This window comes from Harpegnathos saltator, unplaced genomic scaffold, assembly GCF_003227715.2.
Source record: "Harpegnathos saltator strain DR-91 unplaced genomic scaffold, Hsal_v8.6 scaffold182, whole genome shotgun sequence".
NCBI lineage: Eukaryota > Metazoa > Arthropoda > Insecta > Hymenoptera > Formicidae > Harpegnathos > Harpegnathos saltator.
In genome coordinates this window covers 210,504-233,551 of record NW_020229964.1, presented here as the reverse complement: position 1 = coordinate 233,551, position 23,048 = coordinate 210,504, and the positions used below count along the sequence as shown (strand labels likewise).

At 37.3% G+C, this 23,048-nt stretch overlaps 3 protein-coding genes and 1 long non-coding RNA gene across 4 annotated transcripts; 2 read left to right on the top strand and 2 right to left on the bottom strand.

The window, feature by feature from the left end:
* Positions 1-11: 11 nt before the first annotated feature.
* mas (trypsin-like serine protease domain-containing protein masquerade) lies at positions 12-13,276 on the top strand. Its single transcript, XM_011146446.3, has 11 exons — positions 12-1,730; positions 6,742-7,049; positions 7,735-7,768; positions 8,129-8,634; positions 9,189-9,377; positions 9,791-9,893; positions 9,959-10,123; positions 10,566-10,821; positions 11,152-11,429; positions 11,825-11,979; positions 12,205-13,276. Exons 1-11 carry the CDS (start codon positions 1,628-1,630, stop codon positions 12,370-12,372), a joined length of 2,265 nt encoding a protein of 754 aa, XP_011144748.1. The 5' UTR covers positions 12-1,627; the 3' UTR covers positions 12,373-13,276.
* LOC112588283 (uncharacterized) lies at positions 9,286-12,253 on the bottom strand. Its single transcript, XR_003112737.1, has 3 exons — positions 12,189-12,253; positions 11,792-12,004; positions 9,286-9,349 (listed from the first exon to the last, which is right to left on the bottom strand). It is a non-coding gene; the product is annotated as an uncharacterized LOC112588283 (long non-coding RNA).
* A 580-nt stretch (positions 13,277-13,856) lies between the features above and the next one.
* On the bottom strand, positions 13,857-19,974 carry LOC105186339 (kinesin-like protein Klp61F). The gene is made up of 9 exons (XM_025297680.1): positions 19,766-19,974; positions 17,915-19,157; positions 17,007-17,278; positions 16,717-16,849; positions 15,411-15,590; positions 15,097-15,316; positions 14,883-15,004; positions 14,548-14,805; positions 13,857-14,340 (listed from the first exon to the last, which is right to left on the bottom strand). Exons 1-9 carry the CDS (start codon positions 19,810-19,812, stop codon positions 14,233-14,235), a joined length of 2,583 nt encoding a protein of 860 aa, XP_025153465.1. The 5' UTR covers positions 19,813-19,974; the 3' UTR covers positions 13,857-14,232.
* Positions 19,975-20,785: 811 nt separating this feature from the next.
* LOC105186337 (S-methyl-5'-thioadenosine phosphorylase) lies at positions 20,786-22,830 on the top strand. Its single transcript, XM_011146445.3, has 6 exons — positions 20,786-20,974; positions 21,081-21,241; positions 21,375-21,595; positions 21,683-21,885; positions 22,085-22,294; positions 22,414-22,830. The coding sequence occupies exons 1-6, from the start codon at positions 20,957-20,959 to the stop codon at positions 22,450-22,452; spliced, it is 852 nt and encodes a 283-aa protein (XP_011144747.1). The 5' UTR covers positions 20,786-20,956; the 3' UTR covers positions 22,453-22,830.
* The last annotated feature ends 218 nt before the right edge of the window (positions 22,831-23,048 follow it).

The window sequence follows — 23,048 nt, the reverse complement described above, 5'->3', positions numbered from 1 at the left end:
CGTGCTCGTATCTGTCCCTTTCGATATTCACGAAGAAACCGGTCGCTCCTCTCTTCGTTCCAACTTCCTTCATTCTTATCCTTTTCTCAGTAGCGCGACGCAATCGTCGGCCGATTAACGCATTGGACATCGTAACGTAGATGCGACTACGTTCTTCAGCTTGTAACTCGCATAAATTTCTCATTCATTAGTTGGATTACGCCATTACGTCCGGCGACGACGACGACAACGACGACGATGATGATCGTCGTTCAGTTCTATCGGAAATTTATATCATACAGTCATGGGACGACGCCACCTCTCGCTCAAGGAGAGCGATCAATTCTGGAGGGAAATATCGTACGGTATCCCGTACATTTACGGATAAAGTACCGCTAGCCGCACACACTCGGACGTGCGTTGCGGTACGCATACACGCACGCGTGCCGACTTACTCACCGACACGATGCGCGACGGGACACACGTGAGTGGAGAAGGAGCGAAGGAAGGGAGGATGACGGAAGAAAAGCTAGAAAGGAGAACGGGACGGAGAGGGAAAGAGGAAGAAGAGAGCGTAAATCTGGAGGAAAATAGGAAAAAGAGCGAATGCTCCTTGCAGTTGCGGAGGAGAGTGGCGGCGATGGTTGGGGGGGGGGAGGGAAGGAAGGGTCAGAAGACAAGCGTGAACCGCCTGCGGCTGTGTAGGAGTACACAACGCACATTCAAGAGTGATACTTAAATGATCGGTTATCGTGGAAGAAATGAAGAATGCATACTGAAGAGTGCACAGGGACGGACAGGACAGTCCGATTAGATTTCAGCGCTCGCCAAGTCGAAACGACCCTGGCTGCCGGGTATGAATGAAATCGCCAGTCGGGACGACTCGGATACAATATGTCGGCGATAGGTAACAGTACCCAGACAGTTCCCCTTACATCATACTTGGCGACGCGACAAATTAACGGCCCAAAGCGCTCAGTCGTCTTCCATTCAGCTTTCTTCTTTTCTACCTTCAACCTCTCGGGGACTTCTCGGACGCCGCGCGATCTCGCGCGATTCCGTCGCGGAAGCGAACAGCACAGAAGTCGCGACTAGCCCGCCCCTGTCAACAACCCTATCCCCTCCGGACAGCGTCCGCAAAGCCGGTCGACGGTCGTCTTCCGTCTTCTTTCCACCAGTCGCTGGGTCTTCTCATCTTCTCCTCTCTCTCTTTCCCTCCTCCTTGGCCATCATCGCCGCCGTCGCTGTCGCCGCGCGGAGGTGGGGGTCCACACACCCTGACCCACAAGTAGGCCCTGATCTCTACCCAGTCAGTCCATCCGTCTGACAGGTCGAGGCAGGCGATGCGGGCCCGAGCCGTGCGCACGACAACATTGTGAACATCGCTGAACTCTCTCGCGGTGAAGAGCAGTTTGACACGCACGTGATCGAGTCCACGCGAACAAGACAGTGCATCGGTCTCGTCTCAGAGAGGCGGTTTCTGCTTCTCTCTCTCTCTCTCTCTCTCTCTCTCTCTCTCTCTGTCTCTCTGTCTCTCTGTCTGTCTTCTCCTTTCTCTCTCCCTTTCGTTCTTCCTCCTGCTTTTTTCTTCACCACTCGACTCCCGATCGGAGGAATAGGAACGGAGGCGGCTTGAGGGAGGCTGAAGATGATACTGAGAGTCGACCCTAGGGGCATCGTCCTTTTGCTCGCGCTAGCAGGATCAGTTAGCGGTCAAGATGGCGAGTCCTTTGTTGGCAGTTTGCTTTCAGGTAAAAATTGTCTTCATGATATACATGGGAATGAATAAGAGTATCTCGTGCAAAAATCTCGTCTAGCTTTGAGTTCCGCGCTTCTGTTGCTAAAACGCATCGGACGGAGTTATGACTCATCCGGATTGCTTTACTCCGGCGAAGAGCATATCACTTCATTCGAGTCCGCGAGGACAGACTTTAAGAGCTAATGTGAAAAAGATCACTGAGACTTCAAATTTCGATTCTGACCGGTGTTTTCGATCAACGAATTATGTAACGTTGCTCCAGAAGAAGCTCCAGAAAGAAGTGACGGTTTACCATCGAGGTTTCATTATGCGCGAATTTTGTGGTCTCACGCGGTTTATCGCGGAGACGGTTAAAGGACGAGGACGCGAATGAAGCTCGATTCTCGTGAAAACGCGCGATCCTTACGTTTGACAAAATTCGGCTCAACGACAGTGAAAACTAAATTCCATTATTTTATTTAACCTAATATCATTCCGATCTAATTGATTCGTTGGTTTATAATAAGTTATTCCGTACAAGAAAAAAGCCTGGTACTCGGAGAAAGAGGGGAAAAACATTGTTTTCGAATTCTTTTACTCTACATTGCAAATGTGTAGCTTGCAGTGATTTGAAAGTATTGAGAAGTTATTTTATAAATTCAATAAATTGATCCATGACCCATCAATTTATCGATTTAATTAATTTATTTGATTTGATGTCTTGACTTTAATCGATTTCACACATTCAATATTAATTGGACTAATATCTCAAGTTTATTTTACGTTATCATATCTTTTTACGCGCAGACCACCAAGATATGCACGTGTTGATTATCAGGCATTCCCGATCGGGTCTTCCCGGTAGCTTCGCACAATTGCGCCTATTCGATTTTCCGTCGCGACCTGCGACGATGAGTAGCGCGAGATTTTTGTACGCGATGCACGTAATATGGTCGACAAAAAGTTACCCGGTTGTCGTGGAGGTGGTGGTGATGGTGACGGTGATGATGGTGGAGGTGGAGGTGGTGGTGGTGGTTTCAAGAAATAGAAATTCGCGTGCGCCGACGTATGCGGCGCACGCTTTTATAGGTAGAATCTGGAAGGATGCGACTGTTCCACTTTGAGGAGTTGTATAGCGCTATGCGGATGACGGTCAATTCGCTGGCGGTAACAAGGCCGCCGCTAAGCTTAAAAACTAGGAAGCGACGCACTCGCGCTTGGCTCGCGTTCCTCGTGCAACGTTGTTACTTAGTTTTCAGTATCATTCGTCTATTTCTTCACGGAACGTATCGAAATCGTACATCGAATTTATCGAATCGGGAACCGGAAATCTAAAACTCCCGTCCTCTTCGCGGTTAAATGCGCAGATGAACTTTCAAAATGAATCAATGAATCAATACTACTCGGATCTTGGAAGACCAGGATTATTCATTCGACTGGTCAGTTCCTTGGAACTCGCGAAATCTGGATTTGCAAATTTTATAATAAGCTATTTGCTAAGGGGAAAAATTCCTTAGTTGCACAACATCGAGGTAGCACAAGACAGAAAATAAAAGTACAAATATAAAAAATAATAAAGTAAATATATAAGAATGGATGACTAAATAAATAAATAGGCAAAGAAATAACCAAAGTTAGGAAAAATTAGAATACATAAAGTAAACGTACAATTAAATAACTAAAAAAATAAATAGATGAATATAGGAATTATCAAACAATATTCGTTCATTCATTTCGCACCATCTATACGCGAGACAGCGAGCGAAAGGTGCGCTAAAATTGTAGAAACTGCGCGATCCTAATTAAATCGTACTCGTAATGCCTACATACACATATACACACACATACACATACACACACGTTGCGTGACATGGAAAATCATCCTACGGATTCGCAACGATAAGATTCCAATTGAACATTACGCATAGAAATCTGCCTTAATATTCACTTTGAGACACACAATTTGCCTTCTTTTCTGAAAAATTTTACATTCAATTATCCCGACAATCCGCATAAAATTATTCCAGTCGGACTAAACTGTTAAGAGAGAATGCCGACCATTATAAAATATGATCGCCATAAAGTTCCGGCGAATACTCGTCTCGGAGATGATAAAACTTTCTCTGGGATTTGTGCAATTGGTGATTCGTACTTTTTACAGCGACGAACCCGCGATATCGCTTCTCAACTATAACTATACGCGAGCTACGCGCTAAAACTATGACAACGCGGCCAGGGATCCTGCATAATAATCTGTCACCGGCCGAAATCGAGTCGTATCGCATTAGACAAGGCACGTGTGACGCTGAAGACAGCAATACGCGGCTATATCGAGTCGAGCAGCGCGTTGCTCATTAACTACCGTTATGTTTGTTTGGTCCGTTATGCCTGCCAAAGTGAAACTAGCCGGGGGAGTTGTATATCCGTGCGAATTTCTTGGTGTGCCCGCGCCCGCGTATATTGCATGTGACGAGTCGCGTATTCGCTGGCCACTTTTGCGCTTAACTTTCATCCACAACGTGGTGACGTCGGTCATTAACACGCAGCCGTGCGAGATTTCATCAGAGGCGGAGTTCGCGTCTCTGTGACGAACGAGCGTGCGTACGCGTTAGCGGGAACGCCGACACGACGTGCGCACGATATTTCGTTCGATCGCGGCAGTACGATTCATGTACACATACAGAACAATACACAGTGCAGTCAATGTTTCTTGAGTTTATGTCGATGCATCTGCGAATTTATCGCACAGATTTATCTAATTGTAAGCATCGGATTTACTCAGGATATATTCTAAATCCTAAAAAATTTAGTACTACAGCCGGGAACAGTGAATGGAACAATAATTGAGGCAAGAGTAACAAACAAATGTTAATTAAGGTTACATGATTATAATTAAGATCAAACAAATAGTTGAGACGAGATTAAATTGAGAACTCAGTCGATTTCCTGTATAGAGTATTAATTTTGTAGCACTTTTGAAAAAAGAGAATAAAATTTTTTTGAGTGCATAAAGGTAAGCTTTTCTCTCTGAAATTTATAATGGGTATATTTTAAGATTATTATTAAGAAAATATTCTTCGAAAGAATATTTTGGATCAGAATATTAGAAAATTTTTGATAGAGTCTTTTTTTCGAAGATAATAATTATTTAACAGAAGAAAAGTAAAGTAAGTAATCACTTTTTCATCGGTAAAGTGATATTTTTCTCTGTACGCTGCGAATTTACATCGACTCGATACGCTCACTGCACCGTAGTGACAATAAGAAACTTTGTTCCATCTATTTTATAATTATCTTAAAATCAGCGTTAACGTGCTAATTATTGTGTTAATTAGTTATATTTATCTCAGCCAAATTTGCGAACAAAATAAACTCATAATTATGGTACAAAAAATCCTTTCGCACGACAGTTACGAGATAACTTGTGTCTCGCAATGTTGATATGCTAAATGGTCGTACCAAAATTGAAATATCAACGTGAAAACGGTGCTACTGACAACGACACGTCAATGGAATCGTGAGGTATTCAATTTAGAAACGTCGGACGTTTGGATGAGTATAATTTGAAGCCGGTGTAACGGACGTCTTCAGGACGATTTCAGGACTCGACTCAGGAGGATATCTGTATGCTCGAGACAAGGATGTAACTTCATCAACGCTGAGAAATGAAAATTGCACAACTGTCTATGTTCTGAGGTTTTTCAAGACTGTTTTTCAACGCCTAGCATATATCCAGTCGTTTTTATCCGCTTGTTACGTTATCTTATAATCGAGAAAATCAAAGCGTCTTCCGGAGATCGCGGATGCAGAATGTCTTCGCGTGTACGTGATGTGATCTCGGATAAACAATCCTCTTCAGCTCGACTTGCTTGAAGGTTTGCTCCGAGGTTGATCCGCGAACAGAAAGTTTTCTCGCCGGTCGTTGGCTTCGTTTCCCGCAATTGTCAAGATCAAGTTCGGTCATCCTTGACTACTATGTGAGGCGGCCGCGCGGAATTACGTATGCAGGAATTTCTTCCGTTCGTCGACGGTGCCCACGTACCTGTAAATAGATATACAGTTACAATTAACGACGGATTAAGCGACGACGCGGCGGCAGCATAACAGTTGTAATTTCGTAAGAAGACTCTGCGCTCTCAGCTGCCACTGTCACGATGTGAGGTAATCGGATCGTCGTGGGAGCATCGGATTTGTTATTCCACGCCGCCGGCACACTCGAGAATCGATTAAACTCTCTTTCTTTCTTTCTTCCTTCGTCGCTCGACAACTTGAGCCGGGTGTAGCCGATGTGGGATTTGAGACCGTTACGATTCCGAACGCTATTGCTCGTAATTGTCCTCGTTGCTTCAACAATGAACTTGTAAACTTGTTTGTTTATTGTTTTCTTTTTATTCTTGTCTATGCGCTCTATTGAAACTGCAATTTCATCTGATCCGAATTCGACGCTCCATGTGGATATAATGACAAACGAATGGACCAGCGTGAGCTGCTCCAGTCCAAGATCCGTATTAATAATTGTCACTTGAAATTTGTCTCAAATTCTTATCCAGAGTCAGATGTTTAGTTAGATTTTTGGTTGAGTTTTTTGTTGAATCGTAATTACAGACATTACCGTCCCGTCACGTATATTTCATGACTCAGTCGAAAAATTTTAAATTTAAATTAACTCAAGTGAAGGAAGCTTCGAATAAAGACTATTAATACGATAATAATGTCAGATATAGTAAATAATTCAATTGAAAAACTGAAACCTGATTCTGAACTAAAATCTGAGTATCTCGTAGGAGGCAAATTTTATGTGATATCTATTAAGTTGCTTATTAACTATTAACTATTAATGCTCAAGTTCTAGAATTAGGATTGTTCTATGTTCTTCCAGTTTGCCTCTGCAAGTTGCAACATGCGACGTCGATCTATATCGTCCTTAGAACTTCCTGATGATCTTCGACTATTCATCAACTTGACCATATAAATGAAACTGCATAACACGTTCTAAAATCCTCGTGTGGTTTGTGCATGCACAGGTTTTTTACACCTGGTAGATACAGCGAAGACTGACGACTGTCCGGGAGTATGCATGTATGCGCTGCCGTTATTGATGTGCGATAAAGTTTTGGAGGAAGCACAGTGTCCCAGCGGTATGCGATGTTGCCTTGAAGACACAGTAAACGGCACCGGCTCGTCGTCTGAAAACGTCATCGACGACGAGGAGCCGACCTCGACCGTGTCTACGACGACGATGAAAACGACGACGATTTCTACGACTACACCCACGACAACTGCAACAACGCTCGGCACGTCTATTTCTCCAACTTCAGCAAAAACTACACCGGTACGTCCAGCAAACTTGGTATTAGAGAAAATAGACTAGGTTGACACGTTGATCTAGAGAGTTATTGACGGACAACGATAGATACGATCGTCATTGATACCATGTTTAATATTATGTTGAAGTTGGTAAACAGATCATTTTGCACGAGCTAATACGCGGTACTTGATGTAAACCAAATAAAAATATATTTAATAGTGGCCTTAACATAATAAGTATAGTAGACAAGTTCTCAAACGCAAGTTTTGCGTCCACAGGTCGGACCCTTTTCAATGGTCAGCATGAAGAAAATAAGCATACAATTACATTATAGTCAAATATGGTCGAAAACAACAAAATAAAAAACAGAAAGTAGAGATATTTCAAATTGATATTCTTAAACTTCCATAGATGAACTCGTACGTCGCTGCGGATTCGCAAATAATTATGGTGACTTCATTCGTAACTTATGCATCAAGTGTCGATCAAGGAGTCTTTTTGAATTCTTCCTTTCGTTAAATGACTTTGCGTTTCAATTTGGATTACTATTATATAGATTCTTGATCGAAGTAATTGTAATTACATTCTGTTTGTCCGAATCGTGCGCTTTGCGTCTTCTCGCGTTATCAATAGCACTGTATTCATTCTTTTTCCCAATTTATATTTATATTGTATAAATTATATCTTACATATTCTCTATATTCCGCAGGGAAGCTACAACGACACTAGCGACAAGTCATCCGGTACGTAAACGTTTGTATAAAATATAAACCTCTTTAATGTAATATCTTTCTCTTATATCTTTTTTGTAAGTTTCATATCTTAATATTATAAAAAGAATTTAACATTAGGATATATATATATATATATTTTTTTTTTCCGTAGAAGACTTCTTGCACATCATTATACTGAGAGAAAAATTAAGGGATTAAATCTGCAACTTTTTTCCACAAAAGCGGTGATTTACTTGATCTAGATAAAAGAATTTAGATTTAAATAAATATGTTATTGATATATTTGATATTTTTTAAATATCTTTCCTCTCAATGTAATTGCACGATAATTACCAGAGTTAAAACCGACGATGTTCGTTTCGATCTCAGTGAAAACGTGCTCGGGGATCTGCATGAGCGAGAGGATGGCCAATTACTGCGACGCCGTGCTAGTGATAGACACACTGTGCAAATCTGGCTTCAAGTGTTGCGTGTCCCGGGATGTCTTCGGCGATTCGCCGCCACCCGAGCTCTTGGTGATCGATCGCACGAAATCGAACGAGAATTCCTCTTACAACGAGAAGAACAGCGGCGGTGCGTTCAGCAAGACGTCGTCCACGCCAATGACGACGCGGCCAAACACATCGCTTTCAACCAGCGTCTCCACGACACTCACTACGACAACGACGACAACTACGATTATGACCACCAGACAACCACCGCCAATGCCGTTGACGACGACAACGACGACGGCAAGACCGGAGCCGTGCAGAGGAGAATGCATGAATGATCTATCGGCGTTGCTCTGCGATAACATCGACAGCTACGCGTATTGTCCAGCCGACGGGTTCATACTGACAGTTTGTTGCATGAACGAATCGTCACCTGCGAAAACGGTAACGTGATATTTACCATATTTCATGTTCTCACACAGTGATATTAGTTGCAGATATAGGAAGATTGCTCGAAAGCTATTGAGTTATTGCGTATCCTTAAAGATAGGGCATATATCTCTAAAATACAAATATGTCATACAAACTACCATATGCCTATTTGGATTCGGATTGAATCGAATCAAGTAAGATTCAATTCGGGTTCGAATCCTTGCTACTCGAATTCGAACTTTTCGACTTCGAAAATTTCGAATGGCGGAGATCAAAATACAGATCTCGCATATCTTGACAATCTTGGGGGAAGTTATATTCAATTTCTGCATTAATTAATCTCTCTTAAAATCCGCCGAATATTTTTTTCAACTTTTAAAAGGAATCAATCAACGCGAAATTAAATAATTACGAAGAAGTGAAGTGAAGTTCTTTTGAGCTATTTACGCCTATTTAATATTCTTCTATTAAAATAACATTGATTTTCTAAAATAAAAAGCCGAGAGAAAAAGAAAAATTAAGATTTACTGAACAGTATGGGATACGGAAGTACCATTTTGTTTCAGGAAACGACGACGACGACGACAACGATCCAGCCGTCCACGAAGGCTCCTCAACCGAAACAACCGCCATGTCCTGGCTTTTGCCTGCTGAACATTATGGCGGCATTCTGCGATCGGCCGAACATGTTTGTAGTGAAGCCGTCGAGCTGTCCTCCTGGGTCCTTCTGTTGCGACAACACAAAGAGTCCTCAGGTAAGTTATGTCATGTTGTTTGACTGTGAAGAACATTATAGCTTTTGTCCATATTAATTTTTTTCATGTTTTTATCATGTTTTTCAGTAGAAAACATGTGATAGTAAGAGTAGGTAAAGAACATAGTAATTTTTTTTTAATGGCAAGTTTCATTTCCTAAAATGTATAAATAGCACATCTAAGACGGAGCAAGAATAATAAGTTAAAGCGAAGTGTCGATATGTATCTCAATCATAAAATATAGTGATTTTCATCATAAAATTCTTTCCCCGCGTGCAAGAAAACAAGTGTATGTTTTACCATTCTTCAATTTATGTTTATAACAATAAGCTGCAACAACGTGTAAAACACCAATCTGTTTTACACGTTGTTTTACAATGCTAATTTCTTCGCAATCTATCCTTCATTTGCAGACCCCAAGACCAAAGCCGCGACCGCCTACAACCGTACCGCCGGACCCACGTCCGGAGTGTCCTGGTTCCTGCATCATGTCCTACTTGTCGTTCACCTGTTTCAGTAAGTACACGCGAAAACATGCCATTATCGGGGACAATCCTCATCTCATGCTTATTCATTCGCAGGAAACGCCGAGCTGACGAATCTGTTTAAGTGCAAGAAGCAAGGACACGAGTGCTGCGCTCCGAAGTCTCTGATAAGAAATGCCACGGAGCCGCTTCTGATGAATAGAAATGACACGTTCCACGTCACGCCCAGACCTTACACCACCCCGCTCACTACGTCGATTTGTAAGCAATTTCATTGTCCGCAGGAAAAAGATTTCCTGCGATGCAAAGCGATAAATAAGTTGATAATAATCAAGAAAAGTATACGTCTAAATCCAAATATTAGAGATACAAGTAAGTGGATTTGTTTTCAACATTTCGTGAACAATTTAGTTCATCTCACCAGGGAGAGGAGCAACCTGAAACCTGATACAGTACCACATTGTTCCTGTGTTTGGTGAAATTATATATCTTTTCCTTTAACGTGAACTCGTGCAAAAAAAAATTGGCAAATTCAATATTTGTCAATGAAACTTTTCACTTTTTACGAGTTTACGATAGAAGAAAAAACACGTGATCGATACTTAAGATGTTCACGAAACGTTGGAAATAGAGAGCAATCAAGAAGCCAAATTAAGTATTTCTTCAAATGGTAAATTCAAGTGTCACATTGTTAATTTCGCAGACGAAACAACAACTGTTAGCACCACCACCAGAAGTCCCGTATATAGCAAGTACGTTTGCGGCGTGAAAGGTACGTTTCGCGGGCCGATTCAGGCCCGAAATTCTAAGAGGAGTGCACGCGTAGTAGGAGGTGAAGATGCGGACGCCAACGAGTGGTGCTGGCAGGTCGCCTTGATCAATTCCCTCAACCAATATCTGTGCGGAGGTGCACTGATAGGAACACAATGGGTGCTCACCGCAGCGCACTGCGTCACAAAGTGAGTAAAATGATTTTTACAATCTTTTACAATCGGTATGAGCGAATCGGAAAACTGAATTAGGAAAGCTTGAGAACTAGCTTTCAGGTTAAAACCATATTTTTTGTGTATTTTTTTCGACGTTCTGTGAATATTTCAGGTTCGCTTGAGCGGAAAGGATATAGTAATCTGATTTTTCAAAAAGGACTTTTTAAACGAAGAAAATTTCTTTCGGAGAGAATTGTTTTTTACAAAAAATATTTCATCATATGGATTTGTTTCCAACGTTTCTTGGAACGTTTCCAACTTCCGGAAAAAATTTTCAAAAAATAAGAAAGCACTTGTTCACAGCATTGTCAGATCCGGCGACGCGATCTACGTGAGGGTGGGCGATCACGATCTCACCCGTAAATACGGAAGTCCCGGTGCTCAAACTTTGCGCGTCGCAACGACGTACATTCATCACAATCACAACAGCCAAACTCTCGACAACGATATCGCGTTGCTGAAGCTTCACGGTCAAGCGGAGCTGAAAGATGGAGTTTGTCTGGTTTGCTTGCCAGCGCGTGGGGTCAGTCACACAGCTGGCAAAAGGTGCACCGTCACCGGTTATGGATACATGGGAGAAGGTATCGTATTTTTTATATTATATTCTCTTTCATGAGAGAATCATCATGTTTGTTATGCAGTAATATAAATCTTTTCGCGGTGTGAAAAATTTTGGCTTCTGGATTAGAACTGTATTTCTTACGCATTTCTTCCGACTTTCTGTCAACATTTCAGTTTACTTCAGAAGTAACGCGACCCAATATTGAATCGCTTCTCAGTAGGATATTTATAAGTATTTCCTTATAAAAGTATTTTTTTAAAGAGATATTTAAAAGAGTATTTCTACATACTCTTTTAAAGATAAAAGTATCTTTATAAAAGTAGCAATATACGGCCGTCCAAACGTTGTTTCGACCCAGAAGTCAAAGTTCGCAAAATATACCTCATTGAAACAATATTCGTCGATATTCCACAGCTGGTCCTATACCTCTTCGGGTGCGTGAAGCAGAAATACCAATCGTCAGTGACGCTGAGTGCATCAGGAAAGTGAACGCTGTGACCGAGAAGATCTTTATCCTACCAGCCAGCAGTTTCTGCGCTGGCGGGGAACAAGGGAACGATGCATGTCAGGTCTGCTCACTTCTCCACAATGTCCCTTCAGATATTTCATAATTCGTCATATAATTGATATTTATATTCAACATGTTCGCTACCACATACTCCATCGCCTCATTGATGAGATGAACTTCGAAAAATTTTAAGAGCGACGCTGACAGCAAACATGTTAATGTGTCTATTAATTTCCACGTTTTGTCTAACGAAACATTGACGAGGCTTACATTTATTTACATTCAGGGTGACGGTGGAGGGCCCTTGGTATGTCAAGATGATGGCTTCTACGAACTGGCCGGACTGGTATCTTGGGGATTCGGTTGCGGCCGTCAAAATGTGCCGGGCGTGTATGTGAAAGTCTCCTCGTACATCGGCTGGATAAATCAGATCATATCAGTGAACAATCTTTAGCTTATTTCGCATACATCTCGAATATACATCTAAGACATTTATTTATTGACGGAACGTTCCCATACAACACGCATGTCTTAGAGATGTCTTCAAGACGTCTTATTGTTTTCAGGAGTCTTTTGGATGTCTTCAAGACACCTTTTAGACATGCGTATTGTGTGGGTTGTAGTACCTTCACGCGCTTGATGATACGTAGTACTATGTTACACGCACGGGTAGAGATATTGCGAGACAAAACGGTTCACAGGTCGCAGATCTGCGGTGTGTGTTCGGAAACGGGAGACTGATGCCAAAAACAATTCATTTCGTAAAGTGTGATGTCCGCGATGTGTTCGGCGGCGAGCGACGTAAGTTGTAAACACAGTGCAAACAACATGCGTTAATGTGTGCGAAAATTTCATTTGGTTTCTCTTATTTGTAAGTTACTTGAATTACGTCGCCGCAGCTAATATCAGCTTCGGGAACCCCGTTGATTCGATATTCCGACAATACTCTTTTCTTTCTTTTTGTACTTCGTTAATTGTGCCATCAAGTGCGTATATTGTTTCTAGATAACAAAGATATTTTTTTACGTGACATATGCTTCTGAATATAGATGACTGGATTATTGTTGATTAATTAATTAATAGTAGGGGAAAAGATATATGTGCGTTAGTTATTTATGTGTTAAATCATGTAACACGAGTAAGAGCCAATTTCATGAATATCGCTCGTAACTCCTCAAGTGGATAATATCGATTTATCCCTGTGTGAGTAGTATTCACTTATTAACGAAGATCTATTCGAAATCAAGCAATAATTTAGTAGTACAAGTATTACTATTGAATATTAACTAATCTCGTTTACTTGTGAGATTGGCTCTACTACACATCTCTCGTCGAAATTTTTGAATTTTTATATTTATTCTTATCGATCCTGAATATATATGATTATTCTTTGCTTTGTATATTATCGCTAATTATACATAAGTCGTCTGCTAAACAGAGTGTCTGACGATATATATAAAACTCTCGTATGCATATAGATTAAACCGAAAAAATTCATTATATATATGTATATATATATATATAGTAGATATATATATTATATATATGTATATATATAGTATGTATATATATATATATAATATAAGATATAGTAGAGGATTTTTTGTTCAGTTTGATCTAATCTGCAAGCACACAACGTCGCCATCACAGTTTCTTTAATAGATCGCGCAAGTTCATTCGCCAATCTTCTTCAATTATTAACTCAGAATTTTACATGGTTATTTGCAGAATGGTAGAGAAATTTTTGTTTAGCTTGACTTAATTTACACGTATATGAGGATTTTATATATTATCATCAGACACCCTACACACACACACACACACACACACACACACACACACACACACCACACACACACACGCACGCACACACACACACACACATATGTAAGAAAAATATATATATGAAACACACACACACACGCACACACGCACACACACATTTAAAATCTTTATTGTCGAATCCAAATGTTAGTATGTTGGATTGTACATCTTGATATCAAAGTTAGTAATTAAGCGCACTAAATATGTACTTCGTAAGCGGTTGTAAACAAAAATTTCTAGCGACTGTGCACACCATTCTGTCCTTGCATGATAAATTTTATAATAAAGAACAATAATTTATATTAAAAGCATACTTAATATATAAATCTGAACTGAGCTATATACAAATTCTACACATTTCTTTACATGAATATATCTACATAATTATATTAAAATCTACAAATAATAAGCAATTTCTAGTTCAAGAGGAGTAGTATTTGATTATACCTAAAACGACAATAAAATTCGCAGTGTATATTAATAGATTCATTCAGGCATCATATTTATCAAGTGCCTGTCGTTTTCCTCTTCTTCCCATAAGTGATTTCTTGATCTTTATTTTCTTCAATTGTGTAGTTTTGACATTCTCTTTATTATTCTGAAAAAGGATTTTTTTTTTTTAATTAAATCGCAGCAAAGTAGCAAAGCAGAGAACAACCATTTCTTTTACAATACTTTCATTTTCTCATACACTGTCTTCCCGGGTAGAAATTAGTTTTAATATTTTTATTATACATGTTCGTATAAAATGAATATATCAAAATAAAATCTGTTTTTACTGTTTATATGTAAATAATAAGTATACCTCTATATTAATTTCCGTTTCAGATTTAGGAGAAGATATTGAAATTCTGGAGAAATCAAATACAGATTTTTTGAAAGCATTAAAACCAAAAATCTCTTTGGCATTTGATTTTTTTATATTTGAATTAATGTACGGTGTGGACGAAGAGAGTGGTAAAAGACAATTTTCTTTCTTGTATAGTGTGGATGTGTTACTTATTGGTATATCTGACAGAGATAACAGTTTTTCTGGCGTAGATTTTTTCGTTAGTGTTGAATCCTATAAAAATAAACTTATTTATACCTACATTTATAAAATTTCTTTTTTCGAGTTGAGGATACATTAAAATTTCTTACGGATTCATCTGTTCCTTCTATGTTCTTTCTGCTTTCCCAAAATCTCTGAATAAGTTGTTTATGCGGCAATGTTGTTGTAAGTTCATGAGAATACAAAAATTCCTTTCTCGGTGGTGTTGCGCCTTTTCGTTGTAAGAAAAAAACGAAAATATCTAATATTATTATATATTCACACGCTTATTTTTAGCCAGATTAAATTGATAAATAAAATAACCTGTTTCAACGTCGCGATATGAGTTTTTGGTAAATTCGTCGATTTGCTGTTGCGATGTGCGCAATTCATTTGTCGACTTGTTACACCAGTTGTTTAATTCTGCGTCTTGTGTTATAAATTTATCGCTCATTATCGTAGAGAAATCTGAGATCTTGGACTGTATCTTTGCCAAAAATTCTTTGTGAATGAGATTCAAATCTTCGGTTGTTTTAGAGATAATCTGTAAAAAATATTAATAAAACATTATAAAAGTTATATCTATAATAAAAAAATATGGAAAATCAAATTAATCGCGTGTCTGCCGCTATACATACATCAGTTGTTGCAACTGCTTTGGTCTTATTCTCAATTATTTCCTTTTGTAACTGTTGCACGTTAGATTCTATATTACTGTTGTATTCTTTCAATGTAGCATTACCGGTATTTAAGTCTTGTTGCAAGTTACTGATGAGTGCATTTCCTTTCTCCGTAACAATTTTATCATATACTTGCGCCTATTTCAATAAGACAATAAGTTAATCATGACTGACAATTTCAGTTTGCAGAGTTAGGAAACAATTATTAGATTACAATTGGTAGATTAGTTTTATTTCATAGGTATATATATTTCATACAATGGATTGTGTTAAAGTCACTAAAGTTACCTCCTTAAAGTTACTGTCAATACTGCTCTTAATTTGAGATACATTATTTTGTACAAATGTCTGCAAATTATTCTGTGCAGTTATATCCGCGTTAGAATTTTGTGCTACTTGATCACATATATTACTACAAATTTTGTGAATTTGATAAGACCTATTAACATTTTCGGAATAACTTTTTTCACATTTGTCCAAGTGCATAAAATCATGAGAAAGATCCATCATTTTCTACAGAAACAAATATGTGTGATGTAATGCTGCGTTAACAACTATAAGATGTTAGCTATAAGTGTTATGAAAAATTATGAGAATTACACATAATATACCTTTCCAAATATTTTATAATTTTTAACCATCTGTTTTTGGTTTAGAAACATACAGTTAACATGTTCATTAATTTCGCTTAAATTTTCACGGAGACTATTGCATTCTTTAAGATGATATTTACAAGCGGTTTCTACAATATCTTTCGTATATACCGACACATCCTCTAATTTCCGAGAAATATCATTCTTTAGAGTCTGTAAATTCTGCGTGAAAGTCCCATTGTCTTTTAAGAGATTGCGAATGTCTGGCGCTAGTCTCGAACAAATGGTAGTTAATAAATTTTTCTCATACTCAATTATAGCCGACGTATCTTGGATGTTCTTATCTACAGAGTTGTTATAGTGCGCATACTAAAATATTTATGAAACAATCAACCGCGAATCACATGAGTAGCACTCATTAAAAGTTTATTATATTAAAAATTTACCATAACCGCTATATCCTTTATTAATTGTTCGGTTGTATCTGAACGACAAGTAACTAGATCTTTTAATATAGAAGGAACAAATTCTTTTATATTTTTAACTTCTGTGGCTATCTGACTTTCTATAAATATATAATAATGCATCAATTAATAAAATTTTCTGTTATACATAACGTCTATTAAGAATGTTCATTTAATTATAAAAGAAATTCTTATATTCTTACCTACTTCCTTTATTGACGAGAAAAACTGCTCAAGCTCTTTTGTGTGCACCATTAAGTTGTCTTCGATATCCTTAACGCGTTTTGTAAAGTCACTTTTCATTTGCATTCTAAGCTCTTTATTTTTCTCTTCTATTTTTCTGTATTAACACATTGTATTAATTTCGTTAAAAAGTTGCAAGCAACAGATTTCAGTAACATTATATTTGAGCCAGAGCCTCAAATAAAATAATTAAATACGTTTATGGAATATTGAGATTTTTCTAATTTTATTGTTAATTTTGGAAATCCACTTACGTTTGACGATCGAGAATTTCATGCAATTTTTGCGCATCCTCAGATGCTTCAACTACTACATTTAAAATACTTTCCGCTTGGTTGCGTAAAATCTTTTCGGTTGAAGCATGCATTTCCACCAAGTATTTCTGTTCGTCCTTACTATTTTCCATTTCCTTCAAAGAGTCTTGCAGCGATTGCAATGAATGCGTTAAATCATTCAATTCGCTTGTTTTCTTTGTTAGTTCGCTTGTTTGAGCATCATATTGTGATTGTACATCATTAAATATTTTCTACAATTACAACAAATAATAAATGTAACAATAAACTATTTTCAGCAAAAGTATACAAAATTTTGATTTAAAATTTACAAAGTAACAAAATATCGAAGTACGAAAATAAATATAATTTTTAACAAGTTATATAATTGTTATATAATTTGTAGATAATATTTCTTTTTGGTCATCTATATTGTTTTTTAGGCTTTAGGACTTGTCATTTCAAATTTTTATTTTTAAAATTTATAATTGAAAAATTAAAATTTATAATTTCAAAAATCCCAAAATGCGACATTTTAAAATATTTGTAAAACTTTTATGTGTGTGTGTCTTTTCAATTTTAGATTGGCCATATTACATCCACCATCTTAGATTTTAAATATCGAAATTTACTATTGAATAGAATGACACTCGAGAACTTTTGAATACTCAATTTTAAAAATACTAAAGTACTAGAAATACCAAAACGCAATACGTTTCCGCCAAGGGCTTAAGAAAAACGAATATAATTGTCATCAACTCAATCTTATCTCGCAAGAAATATTTCATATCAATTTAACATATTATATTAATATCAATTTTTTAAAATATTTTTATACTTGGATGACTTTTTAAGATATATGTGAACTTAAAAACTTTAAGTCTGCATACCTCTTTAGACTCAATACATTCTTCCATAGCTTTAAAATCATTTATCTGATCCTGTATCTTCTTCTTCTGCCAATTAATTAACGCATGCATAGAGTCATATTTATCCTGCGACAGATAGATGCCATTCTTATCTCGCGTTGCTGTCAAGTCCTTCCTAAGTCTTTCAACCTCCTCCGTGTATTCCTTCAGCGGTGCTCTCTTGAAGAGCCTCTGATTGATTTCCGGGCGATTGGTGATGTGTTTCGCCCGATATGCATAGTCCAACGTCGACAGTGTCTCGTCGACGTTGCTGCTCGCGGATGAAATGGTCGCGATTATCGAGGTTTTCGTACGTCCGCCTAACGACTCCTGCAGCAATCTTGTGAGCTTCGACTCCCGATACGGTATGTGAGGCGCCCTTTCTACAAGGGCGGTGATCACTCTGCCGAGAGTCAGCAGAGACTGATTGATGTTTCTCGTTTCCCTCGCTCTCTTGTCAACGGCTCCGGATTTGCTGACGTTCTCGCTGCCGGCCAGGTCTACCAGGTTCAATTTTGCTGTCTTCAACAGCTCCTCGCCATCGGGAGTATCCTCCTTCATATGTATAGTTATAGAGAACACTGTATGAGAACGACTCGAGTTGGAGTTCATCAATGTCGCTGCCGTTTGTCTTCTCTCCGAGCCTTTCTCGAGGATTTTGTAGACTTTTGTTTTGTTGCGAACAGTCACCTCCTCTAAACCATGTATGATAACTGAGCCTTTCTTTGACATATCCTCATATAACTTGATCTTTGTTGCATCGTGACTGCTTGGGCCCAAAAGGTCAAACAACTCCTCATTGTACAACTCCAGAAAATTGATCTTGACGACATACTGCTGGTTTTCTAGGAGCTGTAACTCATCAAATAAGTGGCTCAAGCAACGTGGTATCATGCCAGCAGATGTATCACTCTGCCAGTGTAAGCCAGGATCTTCCACACGACCACCTTCCATTGTATATGTCTTGCCGGTACCAGTTTGACCATAAGCAAACACAGTACAGCTATACCCAGCTAAAACTTCCTTCAACAGTGGCTTAATCACTGTATTATACACATCCAGTTGGGTAGATGTAGGTCCAAACACTTTGTCGAATGTAAACTTCTTTGCAACTTTATCCTGTGATCGCTCACATACTATTATTTCTTTCTCAGATGCTACTTGTACCACTGGAACTGCTGGTTTCTCACAATTTTTCCCTGATGTTCCTTTTTCACTCAAAGGCCTATTGTATTAAAAAAAAGAAGAAAAGACAAATGGAAAAAATATTCCATTGAATATACTTAATTATTTATTATTGTATTTTTTATATAAAATAAAATTGAAGTTAATTTCCAAACAGCACTAGTTATGCAGATGTCTAAAATATATCTTAAAGACGTAAAAAAACATCTAAAATAAATGGGATATCCATCAGAGATGTTTTTATAACATATCTTTATAACATTAACACATCTTTTAGATATTTATGCTGTCTAGGCTACATTCTAAGTCATATTTTTATTAAATCTGTGATAAGAGTATGTATATCAGGAGATTATATAATATTAAGTTTCTTTGTATTATAAAGCAATACAAAGCAAATCAAAACATTCTTATGACAGGCAAAAAATAGCAACAAGAGGAGGGAGCAAGCTAAGGTATGACCTTCATATTTAGCTTTTTCTTCATACCAGACAACAAAATCAAATGAATCAATAAATAAGATTTATCATGCGAGAAATTTCAATATTTCGTCAATATACATATTTGGTTTTAAGATGATCTGTTAATAAATAAGATTCGTATAAACTATTTCTACTCGTATCGACAAAGCATTGGCGACTAACTTACTTGACACGTACGAAGACGTTGACATGCTGATCTTTATTCCTTGACATCTTTCAAATCGGTTTTTTACACTTTACAAAATATAATCTCCTTATGTGGTGAAACGTGACGTTCACCTTACGATTAATTCTGCTCCAAATTAATACTGAAAGGACTCACTTGTGACAAACGTTATTTGAATTCTTTCAATTGCCTCAATCCCAAGGCATTATGGGTAAGATCTTGAGGGCGATCACAACGCCGATAACGAAACTCACGGTGGAATAGGAGTGTACTAAAATATGTGTATTGTGCCAGAGAGGAACGTGAGAGCAACCAACACGGCATTTTCAACGACACCGACTTTCCACACTGGGAAAGGGCGCCATCTGCATCCCTTTTGAGAGGGGAACTACAATGGCCGCGTTCAGTAGACTCAACAGTTGGACAACATTATTAGATTTTCCACCGAATCTCGCTCCTGATTGGTAAATATTTCCGGGTCTATGAAGAATCTAAAAGAATGCTCCAATCACAGACAATAATCACTAAGCGCTCACTGATCACTTTGTTCTACTGAACGCGGCCAATAGAAATCTAGGAAATAACGGAATAAATTCGATCGGAATCGATTCCGACGAGTTCCATAATAGGTACTCAGAACGAGATCTGGATAAATCAAAATTTGCAAGGAATGTCACTTGTGAAGGTATAAATTCTCGGTGATGACTGAGAAAGTTTAAAAAAAATTTTTTTTTAAACAAATTAAAATTTCTTGGAAGTCGATCAGTTTCATTAGAGTTCTGGTCAATTGCTAGATTTAAAAAGGACAATAGCTGAAAATTCAGTATTTTTGCTTGAAAAAACGAAACATATTAATCATTATCATAAAGTAGAATAGACATGAACCACACGATTTTACCGTCACCGAGAAATATATATAATGGAATAGTTTACACGCTCTTCTTCAGAGGGGACCTCTTGCAAATCTTCGGATGACCGGTCTCAGGGCTTTCCTTCTAAATTTAGTAAATAAACTTCCCTATATTTATCAATCAGCTCACATCATATGAGCCCATCATTAGCCCGCATGAGCGATAACGATAAAGGTTTGAGATCTTGGGTCACGGGAATACTTGGTTATTCATTTATTTTAGGAGATTGACTAAAAAATAGAATTTTATATTTGTAATTCGAGAACATAAATTTTTCATTATGGCAAACAAGATCAAAGTAAGAATTATTTCTAATTTGCACGTACAAATAAAACATTTTATTGTAGAATTACGATATAGAAGTTTATTGTATATTTTCATCAATGTATTTTTTTGTATCTCAGGTAGGAATAATATGTGGTTCAGGTTTGGGTATTTTTATAGAAGAAATGTTTGATTGTAGCAGTATTTCAAATTGTGAAGACATAGAAAATATATTTGGATATCCTACTAGCAATCTTTATCATGGATGTATCCATGGAGTGGATGTAGTGTTATTGTCCAGGTAAGATTGCTAATAAATTTATTCACTCCTAATTTGTCTTATTTGTTTATAATTTATTTTAAGTTTAGTTACATCTTCATTACTTATTGATATTGTTGCATTATACGATGTCTCTTTTCCTGACTTAACATAGACATGGCAAAGGACACTTAATCGGTCCTACAGCAATCAATTACCGTGCTAATATAGAAGCATTACGACTTGTTGGATGTACTCATATATTAGCATCTACAGCATGTGGATCGTTGATAGAATCTATTGGCAGAGGACAATTAGTTGTACCTGATAGTTTCCTAGATAGAACTAATTCTAGGAAAGGTACATTCTATGATGGAACTTCTAGCAAATACAAAGGTTAGTAAACTTTCTCAACTTATTATTTATAAAAGTTAATATATTGTTAATTAGTATATTAATGCATTATATCAAAACAAATTACAGGAGTATGCCATATGCCAATGGAACCTGCTTTTGATCCACGAACATCAGAGGTCTTGGTACAAGCTGCAAAGAGATTAGGATATAATGTGCAGAAAGGCGGAACTATAGTAACAATTGAAGGACCACGCTTCTCTTCTAAAGCAGAGAGTAAAGCATTTCGTCTTTGGGGTGGACATTTAATTAACATGACTACGTGTCCAGAAGTATACATATTAATAGATATACAGGGTCCGCCAAAAGTTCTGAAACAGCAAATTATTTCAAAAAATAATGATTGTTTCAAACATTGTTTTAAACAATCATTATTTTTTGAAATAATTAACCATTCCGGAACTTTTGGCAGACCCTGTATACATGTATAATGTAACAATATCACTTGAGTTTATGTTTATATTTTACTAGGTATGTCTAGCAAAAGAAGCAAATCTTCTATATGCAGCTATAGCAGTAGCAACAGATTATGATTGTTGGAAAGACTCTGGCGATATTGCTCATGCAGCTGATGTTATAGTTGTATTTAAAGAGAATGTTGCTAAAGTATGGAACATATTGCGAGAAGCAGTAAAATTAATTGGTTCTCAAGATTGGGAGCAAGATATTTCCGAGATGAAGGTAATATTTATTATTCATCATCAGGCATATTATTCAGTAAATTCTTTCATCCATATTTGGAGAATCATTTTTATACTTAGTATGTGTTAGAAAGCAACAATAAAAGAAATTATTTCTAGGCACTAATTGAAAGTAGTAATGTGTCGTCGAGCAGTTAGTATTATACGCATTGGATTATAACAGGGAGTTTCTAAATAGAACTTGCAAAATAGAATGAGGAAACTATATGCCACATATTTTTTTAAATATATAAATCATAAGGTAATACATAAGACGTAAATATCAATGTATTACAACGATTCTTTTATCATTTTTGACAAATTTTCGTAAAAATATACATATATAGGAAAGTTTTATATGAATCTTCTCATTACTCACATGGTAATTTTTATAATTAAATGTACTGAATACACATGAAAGTATCACATAAAATTACATACTTACGAAGATACATGCTACATTGTTTTATAATCATATAATTTATCACTTGGACACATGGCTTTGAATATATCTATTATTATGCCTATAGATAGATCGTATAACATAAAAATATATATAATCATAAAAATTATATGAACGATATAAAAAATGAAATTAGTATCGCTATATTTGGAAAGTATCTAATAATAAATAAATAAGAAATACTGACAATTGAACTTAATATTTATTATTTCTACAATTACATTTATCTATATAATTCACAGAAGTCAATTGACTGCATAATCATTTTTTTAACAATATCTACATATTGAAC